The sequence below is a fragment of the Poecilia mexicana genome, unplaced genomic scaffold, assembly GCF_051168715.1.
Source record: "Poecilia mexicana isolate PSO_F unplaced genomic scaffold, ASM5116871v1 scaffold_11, whole genome shotgun sequence".
Lineage (NCBI taxonomy): Eukaryota > Metazoa > Chordata > Actinopteri > Cyprinodontiformes > Poeciliidae > Poecilia > Poecilia mexicana.
In genome coordinates this window covers 6,341,417-6,366,902 of record NW_028263380.1, presented here as the reverse complement: position 1 = coordinate 6,366,902, position 25,486 = coordinate 6,341,417, and the positions used below count along the sequence as shown (strand labels likewise).

At 40.8% G+C, this 25,486-nt stretch overlaps 1 protein-coding gene across 1 annotated transcript; it reads right to left on the bottom strand.

Moving 5' to 3' along the window:
- Positions 1 to 8,203: 8,203 nt before the first annotated feature.
- ube2ql1 (ubiquitin conjugating enzyme E2 QL1) lies at positions 8,204 to 24,606 on the bottom strand. Its single transcript, XM_015011782.2, has 3 exons — positions 23,110 to 24,606; positions 21,613 to 22,603; positions 8,204 to 11,736 (listed from the first exon to the last, which is right to left on the bottom strand). Exons 2-3 carry the CDS (start codon positions 22,336 to 22,338, stop codon positions 11,605 to 11,607), a joined length of 858 nt encoding a protein of 285 aa, XP_014867268.1. The 5' UTR covers positions 22,339 to 22,603; positions 23,110 to 24,606; the 3' UTR covers positions 8,204 to 11,604.
- Between the last annotated feature and the right edge of the window lie 880 nt (positions 24,607 to 25,486).

Genomic DNA, 25,486 nt, shown 5'->3' with positions numbered 1-25,486 from the left:
TGGCCTCTGCCTCTCTAAGTTAATCTTCAAACTCAAAGAAGATCGGAGGCAACAGTTTGCTGCTGGGATCTGGTTTCAACACATGCTTTTCAAAACTGTCGCTAATGTTGAAAAAAACATAATTTCGCAATTGTGGTGTTTCTGTTATGAAACACGATTAAAATCACATGTGAATAAGTTTGTTTGCTCAATAAATCATTAAAAACATGATCCTCCTACCACTTCCTGTCGTCTTCTTTGTCGTTTTCGCCAGCAGTAACATCTGGTTGTTGATCACATAACTTGCGTGATATGGAAAAAAAGAAAATGCTTCCACTGCAGTTTTGCAAAATCCACCCAATTTTGAGACAGCTGAAAACCCAACTCATCCTAGTGCAAAAAAAGTTATCAAAAAACATGATTTTTTTAAATTTTGTCATTGAGCAACTTTATTTTCGTAATTCCAATTTGCGCAATTATATGGTCAATGGAAACATGATACTGATGTTTAAGCTAATTATTATCTAATAGTGGTAACTAGGGACAAGTCTTTATTTGAAATGACATTGAACATGGTGAACTAGTCACAGTTCAGTTGCTTTTGTTACACAGAGACGCATTCATCAAATAATCGTTTTTCATTCAATATATATCTTTCTAAAGATGGTTTCTCTGTTTTATGCCACAATGAAAACCGTAAATGAAAGTCAACACATACCAAGTTAGTTTCATTTAGCAAATTCTGTCATATTTAAAATGCTGGGATTTAAGCAGTTAAAATGGAAATACGTTGAAATTCTTAAAAAGTAGCCTGCCATCAATTTAGATATGCCAAGAAGAATATTATTAAAAATCAAGCAAATAGTTCAGAGTTTACAAATAGTTGTGACACCGCTTTCATTTTTCAACATGTTTCTCGTGTTTTTCTTTCAATTTATTTGCTAGAGTTTTTTTTTTCTTCGTCTATTGCTTGTTTAACACACACAAACCCAATGCAGCTTCTTGCTGCGTGTGTGACACCGAAAACAAATTTCAGATTGAGCACCACATTTCCCTGGGAGATGCTTCTGAATCGGTCACGGAAGAATAATTCATATTCTGCTGCATGGAAGAAAATTGCATCTCTGCACAGGGAAGCTTTAACTCATCCTGCACCGGAGATGCAGCATCGCTTAGCTTACGCACACAGTTTTTGCTACCATTTCTCAGTCTCTTCCAGCTGGCGAGAAAAATTATTATTAAATTATGAGAAAATGACTTTTTTTCCCTTCACTACATCACTATTTATCATCGTCATGGAAGGGAGCAATCTTACTAGATTAAGTATAATTTCTGACCCATGTGTGATTGTAAAGGCAGTAAAAGTAGATTACATTATCACTTTTTGGGGTTTTTTTCTGGCCCTTTCCAAACCTTTCCTCTCGACTCTGTGGCCGCTGGGAAAACATTGATGCATGATGTTTGTAAGTTTAATGAAGTGTGTGGGGAGCAGAGGAAATGGAAAAGTTCCAAATAAATTTTTTTCTAACCAAGTGTAAATGATTCAGATAGAGCTGAAACTGTCTCACTACTTAAAAACGGACTTTCACTCTGTCCATCTTATTCCTGATGGTGTTGCGGTAGAAATGGTTACGTGTGCAACTTGAAGTTGCAGGAAAGTTAGCTGTTTTTTTTTTTTTTGGAAGCTTGTAGCAAGCTGTATTTTGAAGCAACTGTTTGTTGTTAAGCTAATCTTCGTGTGTTTTAATAATCACACAGTCAGGGACGAGTCTCGGTTAAAGTTCGGACATGTCAGAACACGAGAATCTGTTTCACACCATTCACCGGTGCACCTATACATACCGTAGTTCCCCACCAGTCTGAACCAGACGTGATCCGCGCCATCTTGGTAGGCAAGCGCAGCGCAAGGCACAGATGTCTGTGGCTTCCAGACCGACAAGAAAGAACATTAATATTTTTGATCAACGTGCAAGAGAAATAGGAATCAACAAAATCGCTGTTGACCTGTTTAAGACAGAAAATGGAAACATGTCAGAAGATGTGGACAAGCTGCCTCCAAACCTGTGACATAGTTTACTGTGGAGATGAAGAGGAGCTTCACGGCCTGAAATCCAATGCAATTGTTTAAATGGATTTGTAAAGGATGTTCAAACTCTTTGCATGATTAACAAGGTTCTGGTGTCTGGCAGAGTAAATATAGTAACAGACAAGAAGGCTACACGTTCACCCTAGCTAGCAGATAAAAGCTATGCTAGCTAAGCTAATTTAGCTAGTTCAGTAGTTAGTACTACTGTAAATATCACTGATATTTATCTTAGTATTACATAGAAGTGGGTAGAAGACTCAAAAAATACAACTGATTAATAGTTGTAATGTACTTACTGTTTATAAGTTAGCTAGGAACAAGACGAGAGCTAATTTTGACTTGTTTATTGTTGTCATAGCAACTCATGACAGTTATTTACAGTGCCTACCAAGATGGCTGTCAGCTGTTTAGTTCCCGGAAGGGTGACGTCACCCGAGAACTACTTATAATTAAATAAAGCCTAGTGCATGTTTTCAACAGGCGTTAGTTGAACATGGACCCAAAGTGAGATATTTACTGTCAGTCACCAACTGGCAAGGAATCAAGATGGCCAAACCTTGTACATGTTCATTTTATAAGCATTAACCACCAGAGACGTCTTGTGGTTTCATCTTCTGAAACACGTTGACAGCCCTACTAAAGACCAAATCATGAAAAACCTAGAATGTAGTGGCTTCATTCTAGGCTCGCTTCTATTTATTTTTTGCATGAAAACTCGATCTTCACAGCTTCATCACTTTGTCTTGCGATCCCCCAGAATGATGATGAAGAGTTTAGCTGGAGAGAAGTCACATCCCGTACACCCCGCTTCTACATTCATAATCCTGCATAAAATACATGCAACAAAATCTCATATCCTGGAAAATCTCAGAGTGTTTTCCAGGAGCCATACGCATGCAGCCCATTCATTGTTGTGTTGTTCGTCATGCTGCATGATCCTTTTACTAATCACAGTTTTCTTCGCCAGGGTTTTGGGAGAGGGAGGTGTTTGTGTGTGTGTGTGTGTGTGTGTGTGTGTGTCTGGGGAAGGTTTGTGATTCTTTAAATATAAAAGCAATAACCTGACTACACAAGAACAGTCACGGTCACCTTCTTTCAGCTCCATTTTGTGTCTCCGAGCCTGGCTGAGACTGTTTCGGAGAATTTCCGTGTCAAAGTAACCTTGAGGGGATTAGGTATTATCTCACGTCTGAATAATATTAACCCCCCCGCTCTGCCCGCTGTGACGCACACACAAACACACAGTTAGCTTTTCTGTATGCTCGCGGTGTTAACTAATAAGAAAATTAAGCTCATTTGCTTGCATCGGCGTCCTCGGAGCACTCGGCATAAGCTCGGTGTCATCACATCTCGCTGGCTCGCTGTGATCCACTGTTCGGTCTCTCTCTCTCCCCCCTAATGAGGAGTGGGTAAATATCAACTAGACAAAACCAAAAGTGCTCTGGGATCAATTAACAGAGACGTGCCCGCAATGATAACAGCAGAGAGCCGGCATTAAGTACCTTCTTAAAAAAAAAAAGTACACAAACCATTTCACGAGTTTCTGCTAATACCTGGCAAATTAACGTGAAAACCTGTTAACATAATGAGTTTATGCATAGGCTCTTCTCACATTATCTCTCATAAAATCATGATTACTAACACTTCTTTCTCTTTTTTTTTATCTTGCATGATTCCAACAAAAAAGCAATGGGATTGGTTTCCCAGACATGGATTAAGATTAGAGTAAGCTTTTATTTTACTTGGGCTGTTTAATTAAAATTAGCTTTTATCCCAAGACGAGGGTTAATCCACGTCTAGCGATTCTGTTCGATAAAGCGTAAGTTAATGGGATTTAGTGGTGCAAGTAGACAGACAGAGATATCTTTAGACAAAGACATGGGAGCTTCTTTCAGATTGCCTTGTGTAAACTAAGCTAAGCTATGCTAAGCTAAGCTAGCTGCTAAACAATTTACCAGGAGCAGTAAGTGACATTAACATGGCTTTCATATGATCCTTACAGATGAAAAAAATAGCATAAAAAGCCAAATAAACAGACTGTTAAAAACTTGGGAATACACTACCTTAACGTTATGAATGCTAAGCTAATGCACGAAGATGCTAATTCTACATCAGGTCCATGTTTAGCCAATAAATAAAGATACAAACGTATTTGTGTTTTCAACTTTGACATGTTGCAACTACAAACTTCAATGTCTCAAATTGGGGTTTTGATGTGCTAGACCAACACAAAGTAGTGTATGATTGTGTAAACTGTAAGAAAACTGTGAAATCTTTACAAAGAAAAAAACCTCAAAAGTGTGAAGTATATTGTTCAGCCAGTTTTACGTTGACGTTCTTAAAATCCAAAGCAACCAAATGATTTAAAACGAGGAAAAGGGTTAATATTGTCTTCATATAACATAGTAATTTTCCATATTTTCTATTTCAGATAAGTTGAAATGTATTTCAGATTTTAAAAAATTGAAAATGATTTATTATATTTGATCAGATTAGAAATAAATGTGTACTTTTGCCATTTTCTTCTTCACCAAGTTTGTATCTGCAGGTGCAAAATGATTCAATTCACAAATTTAGTTTTATTTAAAATGTGTCTGTTAAAATGAATCAATGACTCTAGTAACCACAATTACTCTCTGAAATTCTGCTCAGGTAAATGAATAAAATACATTTTGTACATTTGTTTCCATTTATTTCTTTAACTCTGCTGAGTGCGGGATCTTTTCCCGGCAGAGTAGTTAGTCTGACTCGGGTCAGGACACTTTGCTCCAGAAAGCCTTGACAATCATCACCTTTCATCTCCCCCCACCCCCCAACACATTTTCAGAACACGTTGTTCCAGGCACAGCAAGACAGCGTCTTTTCAAAGCCTCCGTACGAAACAATCTAACACAAAAGCTGGCATGCCCACAGAAAACAAGATTACACTAATTTTTGCTGTTTTCAGGCTCACTGACATGAAAGAAAAATCTATAAATTGAATATGACGATGCAGTTTTATGACGAAGGACTGCTGCGTGACATTAAATAGGAGGCTGGATTCGCAGTAGAGCTTCACAGGTGGTCAGTATAAGGTTTTGAACCTGAAGGTAATGTTTTTTTTTTGGTTTCCACTCCTTTCTTTCTTACAGAAGTTGTCATTTTACCCATTACAAAACCATTTGGCTGACATTATTTTACAACAGAAATGCAGTGCTTAAAGTTGAAGTAGCTGGATTGAGAAGTAGTTGAAGAAAGAGCATGGTGAAGTTTCTGCTTTGTGCCTTTTTAAGCATAATACATTAATTTTAGTAAGTTTAAAAAAAGTAAATAAAAATAAATAAAAATAGCAGCAGGGTATTATTTGCATTAGTGGACTAACACTAATAGGAATCTATGAAACACTAACAGTTTCATAGATTCCTATTACAGTAATAGGTAGTTGGCCCTTCTCACTGATGGCATTTTATGCTGTAATTGCTGGAAAAGCAACAGAGCTGCTAGCAGTCTCAGTTAGACTCCTTCAGTTAATGCAAAACAACAAAAAAATGTTATATGTATTGGATAGCTACTAATGGCAGAGAGACGACCGAAGGGCACATTAACCAGCAGCAGTGAAATAAGCTGAGTAATGATTCTTGTTCACTCTAATAAACACAAATTTTATTCATAACGTTTTCTTTTTTTTTTTACACCTCTGTAAGTCATTCTTTGTCAGAAGTTTATTTAAAAAAGTGAAAAGAGTGTCTCCTGAACAAAAAGCTCCTAGTCAAAAACATCGATCCTTAGATTCTCACTTATCGCAATAAGAAAATATCGCAATATTTTCATGTGGGACTGGAGGCCCAAATTTCATGGATGATTTTTATCATTTGTCCCCCTGAAAAGTTGGCAGGAAGCTGGTTGATAGTCGCCTTTTGATTCGTTGTGTTGGAGTGAAGAGCTCACTGAGCGACTCCACGTTTTAATTGCTCTCCTGGTGCAAATGTGCGAAAGACCTGAAAAATATCTTTTGTTGCATAACATCACACCAAAAAACTTTGGGGAAATTTTAACCACAACAAAATAATTCCATGTTGAGAAATAAATGTTTTATTTTACTCAGTATTAGGCGGCAAACTTTCTGACACACCTAATTGGATGATTCGGGTCTCTTTCTCTCAAAATGTTTGCTATAGTTAGCCGTTTAATAAATTAAATAAAAGCTGATTTGGTTGCAACAAAGTTGTCTTTTCAGTATATACATAAAAATAAAAATAAAAAAATGCCTTGTTTGACCAATACCAGTAACCCAGTAGATATAAAAAGCCTTTTTTCCTGACTGGCCCCTAAGCAACTGGTGGGAATGTAGATGGTGTTTAATGACTGTCATGGATGCTTGATGACCCAAACATGCCACTCTTTGCTTCACCTCTAGAAATCTGAACTCTGTCGATATCTACATCCCTTAATACCATTCAGCTCACATGATGGCGAGATAAATTTGGGTTCTCATCCAGCCTCATTCCAGATGTTTTTTTGTTTGTTTTGAACTATGGCACTGACTGCAGATATTTAGATGTTCATGCAAGTAGCCGCTTTTTGTAGACGGCCCCTAAATCTACAAAATTTCATTAACCCTCACGGTTAAGGAAGGTCAACACATATGCCATCATTAACATGGAATTGCACAAATTGAAATTCCAAAAATATATTTGATTAACAAAGATGCGCCATTTTAAAAAAACTCATGGTTTTTGATAAAAAAGTTTTTCTGTGCTGGGATGAGGTGGTTTTTTGGCTGTGTGGAGGAAGATGTAGTTTGCAATGGGAGCACTTTTTTTCACACCACACGAGTGATCAACAGCTGGCTGTTACTACTGCCAAAAACAACAAAGTCAGCAGGAAGTAGCAGGATGATGATGGTTTGGTGTTTTTTTTTGTTTGTTTTTTCAGACAATGTTCAGTTGGCTCCACCAGAGCTCTCGCAGCATGGCACAGTTCATACAAATTTTCATCATTCAAACCTGTTGAAGCCATAGCTCTTATATAAAATCATCGACTAGAATTTGCCCAAAATGTAGCCGGTCCCAAGTATAAAGGGTTTGTTGCTAAAACCCTGTATTTTATGTTCACCTATTAACCCTATTCTCTGTTAACCCTATTCCTCTGATGACTGATAGATGATGAGTGCCATGACTGAATTAGGAATATAATCTCATGTAACTGTGTACATGCATCATTGCCATGATTTTTCATGGCTTACTGCATGAACAAAGTTATTCACCTGTGATTTCATTTCATTTCCTATTCAATGGAAACGCCGCAATTGGGAAATTGTGTTTTTTCCAACATTGGCAGAATACATACAAAGATTTACGCACATTTGTACTAGAAATGCACCTTAATTTCTGAAGAGTGGCTAGGAGAAAATAGCCTTTGTTTTATGTCACAAGTAGACCTTATGGAAACAGGAAGTTGTGGATTACTGATTACCAGACAATCTGATCAACTTAAAAAATGAAGCAGAAATTCAGGGTTTGAATTCAGAGATTAACTTTATGTATTTTGGAGAATTATTTGGGGTTATTTATTTGCAAGATGAATAAATACACTAGAGTTAAAAGTTAGATTATAAAAATTTCTCAATGACAGATTCATGCAGTTTCAATATCAATACCCAATTATCCTTGTAGGGTCATGAAAGGCAAGTGTCTATTTCCAGCATTTGTTAGTCAATCCTAGGGTACACCCTATAGAGATCGACTAACCTAACCGGTTTATTTTACTGGAGAGCCACGGGGTGAACATCAAAACCCTATACAGGCAGACTCCAGGGTTGGTTTGACCCCAATGACCTCTTTCCTGCAACCTAAGAATGCTTCCAACTGCATTACTTTTTAACCCTCCCGCAGTTTTAGCGCGACACTCGGGAAGAAGCATGGCAAATGTCACGATCGGACAGCGGTTAAGCTAGGGGGCAGGTTGTCCTGTCAGACTGTCAGTTCCCGAAACCACAACACACACACAAAAAAAAACTCATAAAAGCATTTTGATCTCCCTGGACTGAGCACAGAGTAAAAAACAAACAAATGTCCTCAACTCTTAAGACCGCAGGAGGATTAAAGATGAATTAAGGATTCCGGGATTTTACAAATACTTGATTATCATACTCAAAAATGAAAAACACAAAACTGCCATTTTTATTGTTTTTTTTTTTTAACAACAATCAACTGTCAACAAGACAGACACTTTGATACTTTGTTGTTCTTTTAGCACACACCATTCATCATTTTCTTTGGTGTTCCAATCCAGTGTAGTTTCGAATACGATCGTTGCAATTCACATAATTCACACTGTTCCTGAATTATACATTCAGTCCAAAAAACGTCTCCCCATCACTTGTGCAAACAAGACTTTTTGCCCCCCCCCCCAACCACTAAAATGGACTGGTATGGTAAGACAGCTGCTCTGTTCGCACAGAAGGAACAGCAAATCTCCATCAGGCTGAACAAAGCGGCTCATAAAAGCACAGAGGGCTGGTACTTCCAGCCCTTTTCTAGACCAACGGGGGTTTTTAAGCTTTGCCCCCACCCACCACAAAAGTGGGACAATGCAGGGGAGGCCGGGCAGAGGACACAGCAACCTGAAGTGGGTCATTAAAATGCATGAAAGTGTAGCTCGGGACTCCAAATAAGAAACAAAACCACCAGATCAGTCGGGTTTCAGTAAGATGTCATTTTTATTGCACATTCCTGTTTGGTCTTGCAACGACCTTTCACCTTTTGAACTTTTTAAGACCTCGGTCTCTGACCAAACGCTTTCAAGGTAGGAGTGGGACACAAAAAAAAAAAAGAAAAAAAAAGTTGCTTGCAAGTAAGTGGATCACGGGTCAGATTCTCTGGAGAAGTTACTGATCCTAGATCTGTTGCTAAGGGTCGCCCGCGTCCAGGCTGTGTTGACTGCATCACACTCGAGCCAAATCAGTGTGTCGATTAGGACCAATGGGGAAGGGGCAGTGGTGACGTTACAGAGGGGAACAGGAAAGAGCGAGTGAATGTGTTGCACTCCCATAATCTTTTTTTCACCCCCCGACGAAAACACACCTTCCCCCTATCGCACAAATACATAAGCTATCTTTTTTTTTCTTTTTTTGTTTGTTTCTTCTCATTTTCCAGTGACAATTCCTGCAACATGCTTCAAATCATCATTTTGGCAAACCACAAATAAATTAAAACACAAACATTCATGTAACACAATGTGACTTTTTTTTCAGGACATTTAGAAAGAAATAGAAAGTCCGTACAGTACAGGACTCAAAAAAAGAACAAAAAAAATATTAATATAAATAAATAAAAAAAGAAAGAAGCATTTGCATTTTTGTTTTCTCTGTTTTTCTTGCTTTTTCTTGAAAAACGATATACAGTAGCTAGCTACCAATCACGTAACACATGCAGATATATTACAAATAGTCAGTTCACCCAGTTAGTTTCTGCAAACTACCAGTCTAAACTATGTCACAAAAAAGGTTTCTCTTGGAACCAGCAAACACTCAGCTTTTGAGATATTTTGTTGTAACAATTATTCAGATTACAGTTTTGTCTGAAATGACAAGCCGAACTCGTAAAAAAACAAACAAAACAAAACACTAGCACGCTTTCGAACATGATCACATACCAGATGGTGTATCGCTGTTTCTGTCTCCGTTGACGGTTTTTTTTTTTTTTGCTCACGGATGTTTGCTATCGCCGCGAACCACGATTCGGCCCGTCCGAACTTATCATTTAGCTACATCTGACCACGAACTAGCCGCTTCCTCGCTTCGAAAGCGAAATGAAAGAAAAGCGACGATATGTCAGTGCCAAGCGCGAAGCTTGACGTCCTCCGTCCTCCTGCTGCTCTTTTCTAATGACGGTCTGCGGAAATGTCAGACCAATTAGCGGCCTTTCCTCTGACATTTACCTGAAACGTAGCAAAACAAACCGGACCGTACGGAGGGACGGACGCTCTGCCCAGAAGGCCCATGACTGATACTGTGGCTGTACGCTTGATTTCCGACGCCTAGAAACTCCTTTCAAAAGGAGGAGAACTTAACAGGTAGAGCAAATAATACCCATCGCTCAGCCGCTTTGCAAAGCCACCTGACATTTTCCCAAGAGCAGCCGGCAGTGATCAAAGAGCGCTCAGTTCCCCTTCGCTCCCTCCGTTCTTCTTCTTCTTTCCTTCCCCGTCCTCCTTGTCTCCCCGCCGCATCAATCAGGAGTTCTCTGATGCATCGGTTCACTTAAAGCGCCGCTCCACTCCCGGCAGCTTCCGCTTCGGCGTCGGCGCCGCCGTCAACGTTGCGGTGAGGTCAAACGCCTGTGTGGAGCTAAAAGGTTTTTCCTTTCTTTTGTTTTCTGCTAACATTTTCTTCTTTACATGAAGGGTCGACAGAGCTCGTCTACGGTTAAAACTCCACTCATGTTTAACGTAATGACATAGTGGGACAAGACGGCTAGTGGTTTAGCTAAAGAAATTAGCTCCCTTCAAGTCGTAGCCACGTGTTTCACCGTTTAAAGGGTTGTCTCTTCGTAAACACACACACACTGAGGCCCGGCCTTCAGCTGTTCCATCTGGTATCTAAATCATGGGAATTATATCCTCCTTCCACTCCTAAAGACAAGCTAACATGAACGCAGAAAGAGAAAGAAAGAAGGTGACTGACTGTCATTCTGTTTATCATACAAGGTCTCTGCATAAAGCAACGTGTGACTTTTTTTAATATCCATCTATGCAACACAGCTCTAAGTTTAGCCACAAGAGAAGGAAAGAGAAAGAGAAACAAAGCAAGTTAAAGAAGAAAGAGTAAGAGCACAGCTCCATGTAAATTACAATCGTTATGTTGCATTGAACCGTGAGCAACCGCACAGTCGAAAGCAAAAGGGGGGAAAAAACGAATGAGGGAACAAGTGGGTATAAATGCCAGTGCACTGCCCGTCTATTAAACATTAACAGCTTAATTTGTATGTAAATGACCCGAGAGCTACACGAATGGTTGGTTGTAGCCAGTTCAGTGCTAAAGAGACGACTGGTGAGAAAGATGAGTCTCCTTTATTCAGTAGTCTTTCACATGGGTGGAACAAAAAGTTCGCATATCCGATTTGTCCGGCTGCACGTACATAAGTGTGTGCTGTGGGAGGAGGGGAGAAAAGAAGACGTAAAAAAACAAAAAAAAACAACAAGTAAATAAATCCGATGGAAGTGACGCACATTCCCAGCTGATTTCTTTTAAAGTGAAACATTCATACACGAACACGCTCCTTGCTCTTCAGCCTCTTTCTGAGCTAGCAGAAAGATTCCCTGGACAAGACGGTGAAGAACAAAACAAAACGCTTCTGTAGTAGAGTGCGGTGACAATAATAATGAAAAAAAAGTTACCAAAAAAAAAAAAAAAACGTTGAGTGAAACAGCCAAAAGTGAAGATGAGTCATTTTTGAGTTAGCATGGTGTGTTGTTTTGCGCGTCGAGGCTAGCTTGTTTTTTTTTCTTCTTCTTCTCTCCGGCTAGCACGGGCGGGTGGAGGAATGGCGGCCGGACACTCAGCCGTCGGAAATGGGCGGGGACACCCAGCCGTACTTCTCGTGGGTCTTCACCAGGGACTTGAATGTGGCCTCGGCCTCTTTACGACTAAAAGCTTTCTTGGACTTTCCTGATTTCCTGCAAATACGGCCCTGCAAGACACAGAAAGAGGGGAAGAGGTAGTTAGTAAAGTGCAGTGCAGGATATTAGTATCACAGTCTAGACACACACACTTTATATTTCCTGAACTTGAGCTTCCTTTAGTTGTATTCAGTGGTAAGGATGAATAAAATGGCTACTGATGTCAAAAAAATACCTTTGGGAATCAAATTCAAGGATGTTCCACCTACGAGTTCAGAAACTGAAAGCATTTCCTAACTCTTCAGGTAAGTGACCTGTCTTTTTTTCTACAGTCTGTGTTTTTCAAAGACAGTACTATGCATTCATTCATGTAGTAGTGCATGTATGCCAGTCAGCCATCTTGGATTATGAGATCAGAGTTGGTGTGCAACTATTGACTTACTGGCATTAAAATGACAACTTCTGGCGACTTTTCTGTGAAATTTTAACAAATGTATTTTGGAAGTTTCGGCTTTGGACTAAAAAGGACATTTTTAGTCAATCAAGCAGCATCAATGGAGGTTAATTAATATTTTTGGTTTGTTTAGCTTTTTTTATTCAAGAAACCAAAATTTATCAGTTTTAAAATGTCAGAATGGGTCGTTGATACTGTGGTGGCACTTGAAGATAAAAACTGTTCTAATTTAATCACATTTGGCAACATGTTCCTTAACTTCTGGTTAAAAGCTAAAAATAATTATAGTGTAGCTTATAATATACAAGAAGCCTTCATTTCAATTACAGATGATTAGCTGCTGTTGAGATCACATAAAAAAGTAAAATACCTCTTTCTTCAACATAATTGTAGTTTTATTTTCGTAAAGGTTATACTCCCCGCTGTCTGGAAATGCAATAGCAAACCCATTAAGGTGCTTGTGTTGCCCCCTGATGGCCTGACACCCTGATGGGAGAGCCAAAAATTAAATTAGACCCTCCAATACTGCTAATCAATAAGAAATTCTCAATTAATAATCATCTGAAAAAAAGCAGACCTAGACTAGGATTTTGCCTGATTTAAAGAAAAGACTTGCCCACGTGTGATTTACGTTTTACTCCGTTTCGTTCATTTAAAAAAAATGAACCAGGACAGGTTTTCTCCTGAGACCTGCTGCTGCTCCAAGGCCACAAAATCAATGCCGTTTTAGATCTAAAGCTGCTGCCGGGAGATCTTAACGCCGTGCTTAATAATTATTGTCATTATTGATTACCAGGCCAAACATTTTAATTTAAAATAGAATAGCTGTTTACCTTAGCATGTCGGAAACCGTTAAAATAATCATGATCTATCAGGGAGGTTTTCATTCATTCTGCAGTGGTTCAAAGAGCAAAAGTATGCTGGCTATATTTACACAAAAACGAGGCAACGAGTTAATTGCACACAGAAAACTCGATCACTCAAGTTTTAAAGAAAAAAAGTGAATTTCATCAGAATTTGCTCCCAAGTGAACTTTCTATAAAATCTAGTTTCATCCTTGAAATAATTATAAAGAGGCGAATTTTACACCAATATCAAACCAGTTCATAAACATTGATTAAATTGGTATCTCTTATTTTCATCAATGACGGAGAAATTGGTCAAATTTCACACTTTAACTCTACTCTAAAGAAATGATATTGATACAAATTGATCGATATGAAACATCCCATAACGGACGTTCAGCTACGAAAAGATCAAAATGGCTACACTACAAAAATGGCGACATGAAGAAATGACCCGTATCCTTCTCATTCCATCTAAAAATAGATTTCAGATATCAGTGCCTCTTTCCAATTACTGCTAATTAACACCACTTTACAGAAACAGACAATTTAATGGGAAGCAGAAACTCAGCTTTAAACAGATAAAAAGAAATGATTTGTTCAAACTTCAAAGAGCAGCTCATGTCAAAACATTAGCATTTGATATCTTGTACGCCGTCAGTCGAAAAGAAATATGGCTCCTTTATTTAGCAGTGTTGTCATGCTCCCTCCTGCTGGCAACACTGGCCAGATCTACAAAGCTAAAAATGAAAAAAAAAAAAAAAAACAGCCCACACAACGCACATTGATGAAGTTAATGGCGAATACGCTGCCGCAGGGGGAGAGATGTTGACAGAACGAGCAGCCTGAACACGGGGCTGACCGGCGCCGGATCAATGTTTAAAAGGCAGGGAACGAGCTTTTAAGACGTCAGCTTCAATCAGAAGCCAAAACCAGAAGCGGCAGCTGCAATAAATGATGGAAAAGCTGTACACGTGTGCACAAAGTAAGTCTTCCCCCCTCAGTGCAAAAAGCGTTGCAGCGTCTGACTGATGCATTTTCACCTACCGAACTGTAAACCCGGGACTAAGAGTATATGTGGGGGAAACATAAATTCAGCAGAATGATGAGAGCTGCTTCTTTTGCTGTTATCGGCGGCGTTAAAGTCTTCCCTGAAGAAGCCTGCGTAGGCGGGCCAACAGAAAAGGAGACAACTTGTTTCCGTGCTGCTAGGAGACATCTATGGCCATGACAACAACGCTCTGATTCATACCAGCAGCCAAAGTTTTGCATGTATTAAAAATCACCTCTGCGCTTTCGAGTTTCTTTAAGCTCAACAGCATTTATATGATTAAAAAAATACAAATAATACTGCGTTACAGTAAGTCTTTGTTCTATTGGATTTGTTTGTAGGAGTACAGGAACGCTGCATCATTTCTTCTCGCCATGCATGTTTTTTCTTCTTGGCAGAGGAAAGTGGCATTGAGTCTTTGCGCCGAAACCGATACTAATGAAATTTCCTCAGAGGTTAGGTCCTCTGCATGCTGCAGTGCGGTGCGGCGCAGAGCAGCAGCAACCCCGTATCATCACACATCACCGCGCACTCCTGCTCTGCCACGCTCAGGAGCCAGGGAAGGAGGCGTCACTCTAAAGCCGCACAGAAAGGTCATAAACTACTAATGAAGCGTTTCATTTTTCTGTTAGTTGTTAAAGAAACGTGTCTCTTGTGCTCAATTATATAAAAATACAGATTTGGTTTGAATATTTGTCTTTAAAGTGTATAAATCTGAACATCTATGAAGCAGAGCTAAAACTGCCAACAGATAGAGAAAGCATGTGCAGATCCTTTGTGCAGGATTCTGATGACCCATTTTTTTATTTGCAGTAGGGAAAACAGTTCGAATGACGTATTCGGCTTTTCTAGTGATTTTGTGTTTGAATTTAAGCTGTGATTCTACAATAAATAAAAAAAAGTATGCCAGGTGTCAAAGATCACCTGAGGATGTGTTTAGGTCAAATCAAAACTGGTAACTTTGCCACACAATCTGAAGCCTGAACCCTAAACCATGACGCTTACTCTTGACCTTCAAAATAAACTACATTCATGAGTTTCTAAAGTGCATTTTTATGTTCTTTTAAATGGTAGAAAAACATTGGATGAGGTGAAACTGTTAATTGGCTCTCTAAATACCTTCCAAGTGTTTAAAGTATTAAAAAATGAAGAAAAGCTATCCTTCTGGAAAAAACAGAATAGTAAGCAGGTCAGTAAGTAAGGGCAGTAGTAGCACCTTTTATTTTGAAATATGAGCCGTATTTATGCATAAACTTTTTATTTCACACCTTTTATGAAACATTGTTTAAAGTGAACTTTAAATTATGTTAGTTGCTGTTGTGAACTCAAAGGATCTCATTTGGAAAGGTTTTCCTTCACACACAATTCATGCATTCCTGAACTAAGTTGGGCCCATTTACACTGGGGTTGGGTATTAGATCTGGTGAAACTTATTTGAGCAAAATTGAGCTAAATCAGACAATTGTAATTTGCCTGAAAAATCCAATATTTACTCCACATGCTCTGGGCTAGGTGGTGTTTTAGTAGAAAACAATGCACCACCCACTGAACATTTAGGAGCATATTGTTTCATGCAGATGTTCATAAAACTATTATTTTGAAGAGATTCTACACTAATACCCTAAAAACAGTCATACAGTCATAGACATTGTATTTAGCATCTTCCCTAAATGCCACAAAATGAACGTTAAAGTAGTACATTCTATGCCCTTAAAAGTTTACACATTTAAAATTTTAAACACACCGTTTCTCTCCCTGCTGCAACTGTTCACATTTTCAGGCCAATTTCCAAAACATAAATTTGTGTCAAATTACCTCATAAGCAGTAGTCCTGGAAATCTGACACATAGTTTGTGGATGCGTGGAAATTAAGTAAACGAAGATCCGGTAAAGCAAGAATGATGAGATTGTGGAGAGAACGTACCTAATATCCATGTTCCCTATGCTTCCTATGGCCTTGTATATTCCTATGGCCTTGTATATTCCTATGGCCTTGTATATTCAACAAAGCAGTTGAATAAAGTTGGAGATAATTTTAAAAATTAAATATGTTTTCAATGCTTTCTTTCAAAGAACTGCCATTCTTTTGGCAGTCTTGTATGTTCTTTTGGTGTCTTTGTTTTACTAACAGGCGTTATGGTGTAATTTACAGTCTAGCTAGCTAACCAATGATAGATAGATAGATGGATAGATGGATAGATAGATAGATAGATAGATAGACCTAACCGGAGAGTGAAAATCTGTTAATTAAAATTTGATTTTAGGACTTTATTACCATGCTGCAGTGAGACACTTCATGGAATATTCTATTGCCATCTGATGGAATACCAGTGTGCCCTAATATGTCCCTGCTTGGCTATTTTGGGCCAAAAGCTACGCAGCGGATAAAAGGGGATGAGGTGCTAACAGAATGATCTGGAGATTAGGGCTGCAGTTTCCATTCTTGTAGCAACGGTGGCCTCGTTTCACCGCAGGGCTTAGAGACGCTCACATACATCCCGGCCAACGCGTCTCAGCAGCGCCGAACGTGGCCTATTAATTCTCCGGTTAGATAGTCCATCAGGGCGATTCAATTCATTTTAATGTGGAGTTTTGAATCATTAAATGAAGCCAGGTTAATGCACAGATGGGTGAGTAGTGTCACTGTGGACAGTAAGATGATGTCTGAAGCCTATTAGCGCCACAATGACAAACAGTAGGAGTTTTGTTGTTTTGGAAAAATAAATGCATGACTCACTGGGTGACTCATTCAGACAGACATTATATTGCAGTGGTGCTTGGGGACTTGCTTTGTGGTCCTCCTTTTCATAAAGCCACATTAAATGACATCTTCATTTTATCAAATGCCCCTAAACAACATGGGGCCACCTGTGTTTAAAACCTGCTTAGCCTCAAGTTGAGGCTGAAAAATGTTGATTTAAATGTTCAATGCAAGCGAATCGTAAGCCTCAAAATGACAGCCTGCTGCCTCCTATTATCATTATTCTGACGTCTTACTATTGAAGAATTAGAACACCAGTGAAGCTGATAAAGGATTCCAGTTGATAGGCTTTGATTTGTCCAATTTACGAAAAAGCCAAGCATCTGTTTCTGCATCCTAAACAAAATCCACCATAATTAGCCAGAGTTTGAAAGAGATGGTAGGTGGAATACAAGGTGTGTGTGTGTGTGTGTGTGTGTGTGTGTGTGTGTGTGTGGGTGTGTGCGTGTGTGTGTGTGTGTTTTCCCGCGCCAGTGTGTGTTGTGATTCAGCGAACGCCACAGGCGGACGCTGTGCCATGCCAGTGTTTATCCTGCTCAGCTAAGCGCTCGCTCATTGAGAGGGACACACTCTAGTGTAGAGTGGCTGTTGGGTAATCGTGTGAATGGAGATCAGTCAATGGGCTGGGCAGAGCAGGGAAGGCCCCAATGCATGTTGGGAGGTAGCTCTTGGGGTCGGGTTGCATAATGCGGACATGTGCTCCCGAGGTCGGGATACACAGCTAGGGGGATCGATGCCATCACGAGTTCAGTAGCCCCATGATACTGTCGGATGCTCATTCAGTGGTAAACAGCTGTTTTCTTTGAAATTGCATGAAAAGCGAAACAGTTGAAAAGGGAATCAAAAACACGTCTAAAGAGTGCCATTTTTTTCAACTTCTATTTCCACATCATCAATTGGATATGTTCTTCTGAAAACAGTTCTTCTAGCTCAAGGTGTCCTCCAAATTTTAAAAACAAGATAAACCCTTTTGATATTGACTCTGCCACGCAGAATAATCATTTAAAACAACGCTATGAAATCCTGAATGTCTGTGGATGTCTTTCAAAGCAAGGTTGGTCAAAACTGGACTTTTTAAGTTATGTTAAAAGTCAGACTTGGTTGTCCAGTCTGACTGAACCATCTGCCACCTCCAAACCGCATTTAAACGTGGATGTCGTATTCACATTTCACTTTTCAGTCAACTTTAAATGTTATTTAGATGGAAGGCAATGTCATCTTTTCTGCAACATGTCAACACAATTTTGTTTGGAGAGGAAAAGTCCTCTAGGAAAACCAGAGTTTTATTGAAAGATACCATCTGTAGCTTCCTGATTAGGCACTCTTATTTATCTCTTCCCAATCCAGTTTAGTCAAGACAGTAGCAGTAAAACTGGCAGAAAATGCCCTAAATTTAGCCTGATCAGACACTCTAGTCACACTATTATCTCTTGAGGGTTATTGCCACCAGTGTCCATTTATCCAGAAGTTACATTTTTAGTATTTTGAAGTGTGTTTAGTGCAATATACTTGAAAAAGAAAACCAACTACATTCAACCCATCAGTATCACCTTTCTATGAATTTGATACTGCAGCACATGCATTTTGATCAGCGGTATGGAGTTTAATATGTGCTACTTAACTACCACAAATGTTTGTAACTTACCAAAATAAATTATGGGATGTCATGTTCACCGCACATAAGTGTCACTGCCACATAATTTACAAACTGTCACTTCTTAAAGTGTTATACTTTATCTCATGCCAAACCATGCAAATGCTCAGTCTGTACCAATGAAGATTTATGAACTGAGCTCATTCTGAATTGTTTGAACAATAATTATTTGGGCACTTGAGGTCACTCGCTCTATTTAAGGAGCACTGAGCTTCCATCATACGAAGATAGCATACCCTGTCTGGATGCAGAACGAGGAATGTTATCCTCTTCCTACCAATACAAACTCACTATCCAAAATTGCAGCACATTCAAATTGACATGTACTTAAATATGCCAACATATGCGGCAGTCAAAAAAAAAAAAAAAAAACCCTGACAGCTGACTTAATTTAATTTCCATAGAAATCGTTCATCCAAGCACCAAGCCGTCTTTACGCCTGTGTGACATTTCTCGAGTCAGCGGTATGGAGTTTAATATGTGCTACTTAAAAACTCTATTAGGATCTGTCTGCAGTAAAGAGTGACGAGAGTGGAGCCGGTTGCACCGTATCAAATTAACTGTTGCACAACTCCATACACAGGTGTATCGTTAAACACTTGTGCACTCACAACAACGCAGCAGCACAGATCGGATTACCAAATTGGATTGTGTTACAAAGACACCTCGGCTGTGTTTGTGCTCCCCAGACTGGAGGTTTCTACCTGCTGCACACCATTGGGGAGGTGGTTGTTTACCCAGACACAGGAAACATAATTGGGTTCCTAACCGGAAGTTAGATACCTGTCCACAGACATCAACACGTGGAACCATGCGTGCGTCTGCTTGCGAAGAGACTGTGTTGACTCTCGACTCGGCGCTGTGTCACCGCATGTATCCTCTCACACTAAAAATAGGCAGTAACTTTCTAAACGGGTGGCATCACTATTGTCACATGGAGCCTGTGGCCAAGGACAGATAAATATATCCTGTGTGTCCAGGTATATATAGAGCTCTGTGTGCTTGGTCGGACATGATGCATGGGAGTCGAAAGCATCGCCTGGGTAATCAGGACGCAGCACATCCCAAGTGCTGATGTAGACACGTCAACAAAGAGATAAAGCAATGCACACACACACACACACACACACACACAGGAATAATTAATCAATATTGTTTCCATTAGCAAAGCAGAGAAGAAGGAAGACGCCGTACCATAATTAGTGAACGCTGCAGAGCTGCTTGCTCATCTCCTCAAGCAGCAAGTCAAGATCAACGCATACAAACACTCGCGCACACATTTTTTCTCGCTCTCTCTGAAGTGGCCACAGCTTCTGCATGACCTCTCTTGAGCACACGTGCTTTATGACCACAGATGACTCTGGAATAATGCTGCGTTATGTCACCAAAGCTCTGTGGGATGGTGGTGGGGGCGGAGGATGGGAGAGTCTCCATGACACTTTCTGTAAGATCTAACACCAAAGCACTCAGAGCAAAGCAAGGGAGAAAATAAAAAAAGAGCGGTCTCTTGGCTTAAAATTATGTGAATGCTTTGCAAAAAACATGTCCGTTTTGAAAAGTCGTAGCGTTTGAGCACGTAAGTCCTTGCTGCCATTTCCACCGGAACTGCGGAGCTGCTGCTGTGCGCCGCTGCCAGCGCTCAGGGGATATGAAAAACAGATTTGGCAAGATTACATAATCCAGTCAGCCTAAATCACCGAGGACAACCGTAGGCTACATAGCTGCTGTCTGTACACCTCCATCTGTCTCTCCGTCCATCGTCACGTGTTGAATAAATCGCTTTATTTTAGCGCAATGCTAAGTGCGAATGCTCATGAGAAGCGCGGTGGAAAACCGCAGGCGGATGTTTCTGTGTCATGGCGGCGGGTCTTTGTAGTCAAACCCTGCTGATTTATGGAGGTGATGAGAGGAGAGCCAGCATGGATGCACTGCATGAAATGGCTGCCATAAAGTCACATAAATTTAATATGTACTACAGTTTTGGCTTTTGCTTGCAGGAGAAACAAGATCTGAGTAGTGTGTAGCAACCTAGAGTTAATAAACTGAGCTATGAAAGATACACAAAGTGTCTTAGAAGCAAACCTGTTTAATTTATTTTATAGTGTAACGGTGAAATCATACTCGTGATGATATTCTGAGTTTTTAAGACAAATTTGTCTCGGAGGAAAGCTGTCAGAAATAAGGTTGACTCCTCATTTCAAGCTGGTTGCTTATTTTTGAGTTACAGATTGATAAATAAATACTTTGGTGAATAAATCATTCGGTTTAGTTAGGATTCTATTCAGGGGTGCCTCAAGGTGGCCAGCTGGGGCCCCTGATAATCTGAGTGGCACACCAGAGTGAAAAGCTACATCAGAACTTTCTGTGATCATGTAGTGTCATCACATGGTGAAGGTCAGGTAGGAAGTTTATCAGTTACTAGCCACCATGCTGATTTTTCATTTTGAAAGCTTTTGCGTTGAGGTCATTTCAGAACCACCGTCAATGGAAACTGTTTTTAGTAATTGTAATTTATTCAATCATGTGCTCTCTAAACTTAAATGTATGTCAATACGCCATACTTATAAGACTGTCTAGGTGGAGGGTTTGCATTGGCCATTGACGTCCACCTTGCCCTGCCTCGATGGCCCGCTTGATTATATTGTGTCTGAAAATAGCTTGATGCCTAATTTGTGAAAGAATTCCAACCTGAACTCATCAAGCTTAAATGCTCAAGCTCCAATAAAGCAACATCTCTAAAATCAAACCAAGAAAATCTGCTGATATTACATTTTGGGTTTTGTTGTACCTCCGCAAGATTGTTAATGGCCCTCTTGTGGCCAACCCTTAAAACCTCTAACTAAAGTTGGCTTTGTATTTATTGGTGATACCAAAATTAAACGACCAGATGGGGGGCAATATAACAGTAAATAAAGGGGCAGTCTCTGAAAGATACACAAAACAAACATGAAAACAAAGTTATCAAAATACGTACTCGCCCACCTTAAAATCATATTAAAACATAATGCACACTGGCTGACAAGTAAATCCCCAGGGTTTGCTCTTGCCCTGTGTAGTCTTAAAAACAAAATACATTCAAAGTATTGAATGAATTCCTGACCGAACTGCCCCCATCCTGCTCTAGAGATCATTAATGTGTCTGATGGGCCGCTGAAGCGCTCCGAGCACCGACCCCGGCTCACCTGTCCTTTTACAAGGCTGGCAGCGAACTGCCTCATCACCGCCTCCACCGTGTAGGCGCTGGACCACCCGCGGGGGGTCAGCAGCTCCATGCAGATGGCCCCGCCGTCCAGGACGTAGCCGTTCTCCAGGCGCGGCGTGAGGACCCGCATGAACGGCGGCGAGAAGGGGAAGTTGTCGGGGAAGGTGACGTTGAGCAGGATGAACTCGGTGCTGGTCTCCTTCATGTCCTGCCACAGCGCCGAGTCCTTGTCCACCTGGTGCAGCTTTACGTTCCAGTCGAACAGGTTGTCCTCCACCAGCTCCACCGTGATGAAGTTGTCCCCTAACCTCCGGATCTCCTGCAGCTCCTTCATCAGCCGCCGCGTCCGCACCTGGGTGCAGTGCTGCCGGTGAGGCGCCAGCGGCGGCACGGAGGAGGCGCTGGAGGCTTTGCTCCCGCCGCCGCCACCTCCTCCTCCTCCGCCGCCACCTCCGCCTCCACCCACCGTCTGCTGCTTCTCCTTCGCATCCTTGCCCTGCTTGTCCTTGCCGTGCTGGTCCAGCTTCCTCGCCTTGATCTCCGGGGTGCTCAGCAGGTTGGTCTCGTTGGCGGTCTGACAGTGTTTGTTGGCGTTGTTCTTCTGGTTCCCCTTGGTCCCCTTCAGCGAGCCCTGGTGGTGCTTCGGGTCCTCCGTGTCTCGGTCGTGCAGACGGATCAGACCGATCTTCCGCAGTAGGGTGGCCATCGTTTGGATAGACTTCTACCTCTCCGCTGATCCGCCCCCTGTTCCAGGGGCGAGACTCGCTCCTTTTTGAGTCAGGCACAACCTTTATGGAGCAGAAACCTCTTGGGTTTTTTTCTTCCCCTCTCTCTTTTCTTCCGCAGTCCACCCCTCTCTGTCTCTCTCTCTCTCTCTCTCTCTCTCTCCGTTAGCTGCAGCCTCTGGATGAGCGCACAACCGGAGAGCCTGGGCCGTTTGCGTCTCAGCGCATCGTCTCGACGCGGTTCATCTGTAGGCAGAAAAAAATACCATCAAGACAATTAAATCCACTAGTAACACCAAGCAGAACATCCGATCTAACCCGCCTTCCTCCTTCACATAAACCGATCGACATTATGACTGCAGTTGTGTCACGATAGGACGATGCGTTCCGCAGAAGCAATTAGGTGATAATCCATTTCTACAGGACGGTGTACGCTTCATCATCAGCGCGTACAAAAGGAAAAAAAAAAATCAAAGGAAGATGATGTCATGGTTACAGGAAGGCAAAGGAACATAACTAACGAATGTCTACTAAAAAATGCCAATAGTCAGTTTAAATCGATCATGGTTTAAAAAAAATAATTAAAAATCAACGCCTGTACCTTTGACAAATCCACATAAGGCCTATCATCTAATCAGTTCAATTGCCTATTATCAAGTTGTCCGCTCTTCTTTTCTGTGTCGCTCCGCCTCAAACACAACCAGCACTTTAAAAGCAGCAGTCCGGCAGATGGAGAGGGAGTCTGAGGTTACCGAGGTCCGATGAAATCCGGAGAATGCGTGGAGTCCCCCGCGCGTCCCGAACTACAGCCCGGACAGCGATCCCGCGGTCCTGCGTGAGTGTGTCGGTCTGTCGGTCTCTCTCTCTCTCTCTCTCTCTCAATCTCGCTCTGTGTGTGTGTTTGTGTGTATATATGATGAAGGGAGGAAAAGGAGGGCTCCACCATCCAGTGGACCTGCCGTCGGCGAGAGCTGCAGTGATGAAGAAGAGGAGGAGGTAGAACGAGAGAGAGGAGGAGGAGGAGGAAGTTCGATGCGTGTGTGCAGCTGCAGCAGCTCCTGCTTTAATGCAACCGTGGATGAAACACACACACACACACACACACACACACACACACACACACACAGACAGTAAATCCTTCTCTTCTCCTTAGCAGCGTCTGTGCTCACCGGTGGGAGTACTGCTTTTCAAAATAAAAGCCTCTGGGTTCCTTTAGAGCCTGGAAAAGGCTGGAAGTTAATTCAAGGGTTTCCAGGCAGGGTTGTCCCCAAGTATTTTTGGGGCAGTGAGCAGATTTTAACCCCCCCTGTCCCCCTCCGCCCATACCAAATGTCAACAGGAGATGACATTTTGGTTTGACTAGTTACTATCGATTAAAACCTTGCAGGAGTAGCAAAGATGCTCAATTAATTAGACAAATGCTTAGTTTACAGTAAATAAGTTAGCAGGTTTAATGGTTTTTGTTTTTAAAATTTGGAACAGATGTGTAGAATGTGGAAAATGTGCCAACTAACGCTACAAAATAAAATGATGTTCTTGGGAGCCCCCTGGTGGTGTTGGAGGTGGGGAACGCGCTAAGCAGCTGCTTACATCGCACATGTCTTAGGCCGGCTCTGTTTGAGACTGGATAAGTGTGGGAAAAGAAAATAGAGAAGTACATTTCCACACTTTCTAAAATTAGCTAACTATAAATTAGCATTTTATTATACAATCACATTTCATAAATTTCAATATTTGTTCAAATGAGGTTCGTTTGTCAGAAAAGTACCTTTTTTTGATTGCTTTGATGTAACTTTCAAATTTTAAATGACATGGTTTCATTACCTGTAAGTAGAAAATGACTGTAATCAGCAGGAGTAAAGACTTTCAAAAACTCATATAAGTGTTTGAGGTGAAATAAATGGGTTTTCAGTAAAATTCTGATTTATTGAATGGGTTTCTAATTTGTCACTGGACTAAAATCGCTCATGGAATTTGGACATCTAAGGCTCCCAAATATCTAAATCTAGCAGCACGATCTTTCCTTAGTTTGATTTCAAAGGACAGCTGGCGTCCTGTTCAGCTCAGCTTATCTGTGGTGTTTCTTTGAAACTGTGTTTTTGGCAGGAAGGGAACTATCAAAGCAAAACCGAGCAAAGTCAACTTCACAAATGTTCACTTTGAGCCTTTTGGTTTTGTTCCCAGCTCAGTGGATCCCAGTGCACTTCAGAATAGAAAATAACGATGCAGCAAGGGGTCAGAGTTATTCTGGAGCTTAGCAAAGAGCAGGAAGGAGTATAAAGACAGTTTCACCAAACAATTTGAATAAAATCAAAATAGTACTTCCTATTTAGTTTTTTAACCAGCTCAACCTGAACTCACTTTTTATGTCAAATCGGTCGATGTTTACTTCTGTCTTTTGGTTTTACTTTATGGGTTATGTGCAGGAAAAATGTCTGTAATCGATATCCATCCATCCATCCATCCATTTTCTATACACCCTTGTCCCTTAGTGGGGTCAGGAGGGGTTCTGGTGCCTATCTCCAGCTAACGTTCCGGGCGAGAGGTGGGGTCACCCTGGACAGGTTGCCAGTCTGTCACAGGGCAACACAGAGACAGACAACCATGCACACACACTCACCTAGGGAGGATTTAGAGAGGCCAATTAACCTGACAGTCATGTTTTTGGACTGTGGGTGGAAGCCAGAGTACCCGGAGAAAACCCATGCATGCACAGGGAGAACATGCAAACTCCATACAAAAAGACCCCAGGCTGGGAATCGAACCCAGAACCTTCTTGCTGCAAGCCAACAGCTCTACCAACTGTGCCACTGTGCTGTAATCAACATTTAGTTTTGTATTTCAAATTAAAAATTTGAAATTGAAATATGAAACGTAGAGTTAAATTAGAAAATCTGATTTTGTAATAGAGAAAACGTTTGGCTTTTTTTTGACTTATGTATCTTTTTTTTTAGAAACCTTTTGTTCATGGCAGGGCCTGGCTGACCCCTGATCACTAGATGACTGTAAATACTTTATGTACATGGCCTCCAAACTAATCAGCATTGTTTATAGTGGCCAAAAATTTACTGGAAATTTCTGTAGAAAATAATCAACTTGACAATTTAGCTGACAGTGCAATATTCTGTT